This window comes from Schistocerca nitens, chromosome 4 (genome assembly GCF_023898315.1).
Source record: "Schistocerca nitens isolate TAMUIC-IGC-003100 chromosome 4, iqSchNite1.1, whole genome shotgun sequence".
NCBI lineage: Eukaryota > Metazoa > Arthropoda > Insecta > Orthoptera > Acrididae > Schistocerca > Schistocerca nitens.
The window spans coordinates 411,540,918-411,546,917 of NC_064617.1; the positions used below are offsets into that span (position 1 = coordinate 411,540,918).

The 6,000-nt window shown below is 43.3% G+C and overlaps 1 protein-coding gene across 1 annotated transcript in view; it reads right to left on the minus strand.

The window, feature by feature from the left end:
- The window catches only part of LOC126252346 (UNC93-like protein), an 81,239-nt gene extending 78,035 nt beyond the window's left edge, over positions 1 to 3,204 (minus strand). The window contains exon 1 of the mRNA XM_049953236.1: positions 2,660 to 3,204. Coding sequence (XP_049809193.1) covers positions 2,660 to 3,204 — 545 coding nt within the window. The remainder of the gene's footprint in view (positions 1 to 2,659) is intronic.
- Positions 3,205 to 6,000: the final 2,796 nt, after the last annotated feature.

A 6,000-nucleotide genomic window follows, 5' to 3' on the forward strand; every position in this document is an offset into this window, starting at 1 on the left:
CACCACATATTATACGTTGTAGAAATAGATATTCTACGGATCACAGTCATCAAGAAAAAACTCGCTCCTTGTTTTCAAACAACTTTGCTGTCTGACACTACGTAAATGAGTAAATGACAAAAAATTTTAACAGCTGTGCTAAAGACAATTTAGTGTGTAATAATGAATGCCATTTTTTCTTAAGGTATTCTAATTACGTACATCATTGTAACTTTCGATCTGTAGTGGGTTATTTACAACCAACTTCATGAGGGTGTATACATACAGTGAAGGAGTAGTTACGAAAAGGTGTACATGTGGATCACAACTACAGGTTTCAGATTATATAAGATTTCGAAGCCAGATATTAATCTGCGAAACATTTTCAGGAGGCCGATCTGGACTGAATATTCGCTATGATCTGTAGCCAAAAGCTGAAGAAATGTTAGCAATGTAGCAAATTGAGATGAGACTTGGATAAACTGAAAGAACTAGGGGATGATAGTTTCAAAGTGTTAGGCAACGATTGCCTGAAAATGAGGAAAGGAATATAATCGAATGAGTAGAGATGAAACAGCGCAAGGATCAAGTCGACGAAGACCAATGGAAATCCTTCGATAACACACTAGATAATGAATTAACTGACGAAATTACAAATGCACAGGAAACGAAGCGACAAAAGAAAAATTATATATATATTACACTAGCAGGAGGTGCAAAATGGCTAAGCAGGAATGGCTATACGACAAATGCATGGCTATAGAAAAAGAGTATGACTAGTTGAAAGATAGATAGATACCGCCTACTGGAAAATTAAAGAGATCTTTGGAGAAAAGAGAAGCATCTGTATGAATGTAAAGGCTAGATGGCAAACCTGTACTAAGCAAAAGAAGGCAAGCTATAAACACACACAGAGCTGTACAAAGGAAATGCAGACACAGAAAGGGAAAAGGAAGTAGACGAGATATATTGCAAGAAGAATTTTCCAGGGTAATGAAATATTCATTTCCCACATAATTACTGAGTTCTTTGGGAAAACCATGAAAAAGCTATTCCACACACTATGAGAGGCGAAACAGCATCGGACTTCAACTAAAGTGAAATAATTCGTAAGAAGGCTGGTGCCGTACATTCATTACTTGTGTGTCTAATACTGCGACAGTTTAATGACTGCTTCGTAATCTGAACCTACGCTTATCTCACGAACAACTCTATGACACCACATATTGGAAGTTTCGAGTAGTTTTTTTTTTCGCGTGGTATTTCATTGCAATTTCACAACCTTTTATCGTGACACCATACAAGTTACATACCCAACAGAAGGAAGGGTGACATCCATTTACGAAGCCATTATATTCGGACTGCTATACCGATTTAGCAGTAACTTACCAAACTGCGAGATGTTATCACTGCGCTCTCATGTCATGATTTTAGCAGACTAGAACTTGACATCGGTAAGTCAAGACATGTATAGTGACGGTGGACGGCTAAGTTAATGAAAGAGCAACTTGAGTTTTTCCTCTTGCCGCCACGGTTAACATCGACAGCTAGCAGGCAGGTAAATAACAGCAACAAATGCTGTTATACCTCTTCAGCGAGTGTAAACAGAGTTACAGATGCAGCCAAAATTACAACAGCCAGTGGCATTGCCTTTGTGCCAACTACTTATCCACGATAAATAATGGAGTGATGTTCTCGTTAGTTCGTAGCTTGTAGAGATGTGAACAAGTAGTAATACGTACATGCGATTAACCTAGTTTAAGTCAAAACAAAAAGACACTGAACAGTAGAAAGACTGCGTAAAAACGTTACTGTGAGAAGCGACAATTTTGAAACCAGGCCTCGTTAAACCCTATGAAGGTAATTTATTGATCACTGTACTGTCTACCACCGATTAAGAAGTGAATAATAAAGTTTATGAACGGCACTACTTAAGCACACAGTTTATAAGTTACGAAAATGTTAGTGTTGAAACGACAAAACGGTACCAGAATGCGAACTGTCACTAATCCTCGCAGGCTCTTGCAATTTTAATGGTGCAAATGGCTGAGCACTATGGGACTTAATATCTGTGGTTATCAGTCCCCTAGAACTTAGAACTACTTAAACCTAACCAACGTAAGGGCATCACACACACCCATGCCCGAGGCAGAATTCGAACCTGCGACCGTAGCGATCGAGCGGTTCCAGACAAGCGTATAGAACCCCTCGGCCGGCAATTTTAATGAATTTAAAGCACATTATATAAACATTATAGCAGAAAATTACGAACTATATTTTAAACTTTTTACATCATTACCGTCGTGTAAAGATACTATTTGTTTTCGCGGTATGAGTTCCAAACATTTAGGTAACCGGCTGTTTACGATTTATTTTCTCCGCATAATTTGTGTATACATGTTCATAATTTTCAACATATGATTGCGAAAAGGCCAGTCATTCAGATTTTGTGCAGTGAAATGGAGCAGTCAGCAACTACACACTGAAATATACTCTTAAGTATGGGGCGATTTAACTGCGTACCTCTAAAGAGAAATTACCAGGTAATTATCTGCAGTTATACGATACATATAATCTGCCACGAAGTTTCATATGATATATATATATATAATTCGGGCATAATTTTTACGATTAATATGGCTAGAATTGGGAAAGATATTGAATTATAAAGAGAACATACCTTATGATAATGACAGGCAAGAAGGCGTTGGAGAAAATAAATGCGGAGTAGTAAGCAGTGAGCGCCGAGGTGCCCAGACCCCCCTCCGCGTTGACAGAGCTCTGCAGGTTATTGGCACCCTTCATCGCTATGTAGTGGACCATAAATGCCAAGCCCAGCGCCGCCATATTCTTCACCATCCACATCTTCAAGTTGAGTGGCTCCCTATCTCCACCATTGTCCTGTCTGCCAGATTTCCGCGGAGGACTGTCGTCAGGTATCTCGACGAAACGTTTGATAGGGCCGTCGATCGAGAACACGAGGACTGGAGCCGCCGGTAGAGAGACGCTACGTAATGAAAGTTTGTCCAAGCGCTCTTCGGCGGCGCGGATGGTTTCCGGGGTCAGGTCTTCGCCCGATTCTGCCGTCACCTCGTTCGACGGCCCGTGCACGGAGGTCGCCACCCCCAGCTCTTCGTTCCCCGGGTCCGCAGCGGTTGCCTGGAGCAACACTTCGGTCCTGATGCCCTCCGGTGCGCCGCACGCCGCAAGTGTCACAGACTCCATAGCAGTGGCTGTTCAGAGATCTGTCGAATCAGCTAGTCTGTGGGGAATGACTGTCGCGATGGGGGCGTTTGGTGGGTACCTAACACTGTCGTCTCGATCACTGTCTCGCGAACATGTCGGCTGAATGCTGCAGAGACAGCGTCGTCTGCCGTGGAGGCCCGCAGGAGCGCGCGTCCTCGACAGATCAGCACGCGTCCGCCACTACCGCTACAATAGCTCGCCGGCGTCGCCGCCGACTACCATGAAGGCTTCCCGCCGGGCCCGCACCGAGCTGCCATTGGCGGAGCGCTCCGTGACGGCGACAGAGGGCGGCACTTGACCACCGTGACGTCACGTCGCGCAGGGGCTGCCCCCGGTACCACTACCCAGGTGGTACGCTTTCGAAAACAACAGCCGGCTGTTAGCTACACATTAACACACGTGACGAGCGGGAAAAAGACTTCCTGGGAGTTAATCAATGGATTTTTGTCCGAATTTTCATAGCCGGAAAAAATGGTCAAATAGTGTATCAAATTAACCATCGTAGGGCCTACTTTTGCAGAAAAAGGTTTAATTCTTCGAAAGTATTCAGGGTAATAAAGGAAAAAAAATTGTGATCTGAAGGATAATGTTTGAATTTTTATAGCCAAACGAAGATTGGAAAATGGAGAAATGAGTTATTAAACTGACCACCTCGACGTCTAGCTTTGTAAAAAACAGAAAAGGTAATTTAGAATGAAATTTTCACTCTACAGCGGAGTGTGCGCTGATATGAAACTTCCTGACAGATTAAAACTGTGTGCCGGACCGAGACTTGAACTAGGGACCTTTGCCTTTCGCGGGCAAGTGCTCTCAGTCGGTAGAGCACTAGCCCGCGAAAGGCAAAGGTCCCTAGTTCGAGTCTCGGTCCGGCACACAGTTTTAATCTGTCAGGAAGCTTCATATCAGCGCACACTCCGCTGTAGAGTGAAAATTTCATTCTAGAAACATTTCCCAGGCTGTGGCTAAGCCATATCTCCGCAATATCCTCTCTTCCAGGAGTGCTAGTTCTGCAAGGTTCGCAGGAGAGTTTCTGTGAAGTCTGGAAGGTAAGAGACGAGGTACTGGCGGAATTAAAGCTGTGAGGACGGGGCGTTAGTCGTGCTTGGGTAGCTCAGTTGCCGGCACGGTAGCTCAGCGTGTTCGGTCAGAGGGTTAGCTGCCTTCTGTAATAAAAAAACTGAGTTAATCGATCAACAACGAACTTAAACGGATGTCTCACGACGTCCGCCCAGAACAGATTCAACGAACAAAAGCGAACAAAATGAGATTAAAAAAAAAAAAAAAGTCGGTAGAGCACTTGCCCGCGAAAGGAAAAGGTCCTGAGTTCGAGTCTCGGTCCGGCACACGGTTTTAATCTGCCACGAAGTTTCAAAAAAGGTAATTGGTTGAAAGTACTAAGGGTAATTAACAAAAACTTGCTTAGCGATTTGAGGAAAAACTGAAATAGCTCACAAACCGGTGCTGCGAGCTATGTAAATAAAATGTCAAAAAATATTAAATCACAGCATAAGTTGAGACATAAGAGCTTTTTCTTGGTGCTCGAGGCCGCGTGGGTTGAGCCGAGCGGTCTCAGGCGCTGCAGTCATGGACTGTGCGGCTGGTCCCGGCGGAGGTTCGAGTCACCCTTCGGGCATGGGTGTCTGTGTTTGTCCTTAGGATAACTTAGGTTAAGTAGTGTGTAAGCTTAGGGACTATTGACTTTAGCAGTTAAGTCCCATAAGAGTTCACACACATTTGAACATTTTTTGTGCTCAAAATCATGTATAGTAAATGAGTTGGCCAGTGAGAATTTGAAGTTCAATGTTTAACGCAGACTCTTATCATTTTAGAGAGTGCTGGATACTGCTTGGAGGAATTCCGCTGAGTTGTGTCCTTACGTCATTAACGTATGAGCATGTCAGTTTCTGTATACGATTTCGACCATCATTTAAAGGGCCATCGAGTGTCTCTCTAATGTGTTTTATTACTTTCTTTTATGCAAATCATTTCACAGCACAACTGATCGTTCTTTTTTTTTCAAATTTCTTTTTAATTTCTTGTAGTGGTTGCTGTAGATGCAATTTGGATCCACTATTATCAACGTGACTTTTTGTTCTAGCCTATAGGTAAAGTTCCTAGCTCACCCGCGATTTGTTCTACCGGCGCTGTGGTTCTGCGCCACATAGATCACAAAGTTAAGCTTTAATGATCTAGTGCTTGCTGTCTTGCGTCTCCGCCGCTCAGTTTCATTAGAAGCACGCAGTCTGGAGGGACAAGGGGGAGGGGGGGGGGGAGAGGGGAAGAGCACGAAGTCAGTGTACATAAAGAAAAAGTGATAAAAATTTGTAAAGATTTTAATACTTGTCATCGTTGTTACTGGATTCATCTGGCTGCACTTTTCACAGAGATATGAAAAAGGAAACGTAACAAGTACGCTTTCCTTATCGCGAATATCTGCAGACACTTTCACTTGCTGCTTCCTTGTCCAGCTACGCACAGCATCAATCACATCCTCCGAAGATGGTCTCGTCAGCTCTCGACTCGGTGCATGTGAACAGTTTGAGCGCTTGTACCAAAACAATGGAGGCCAGTACTAGCAAACTCTAGTTGCCAAGTGACATGAAACGTTGCTGGAAAATTTTGAGCTTTATACAAAACAGCTGACACTGCCATTGACAAGTCATTGTTAAAAATATAAATTCTTACAAATCCAACGACAAAGGAACAAGATGTCCAAGGTATTCATTAATGTAGCGTACAAAGAGATAAAATACGTGAGTCAGCTCCCTCATATTA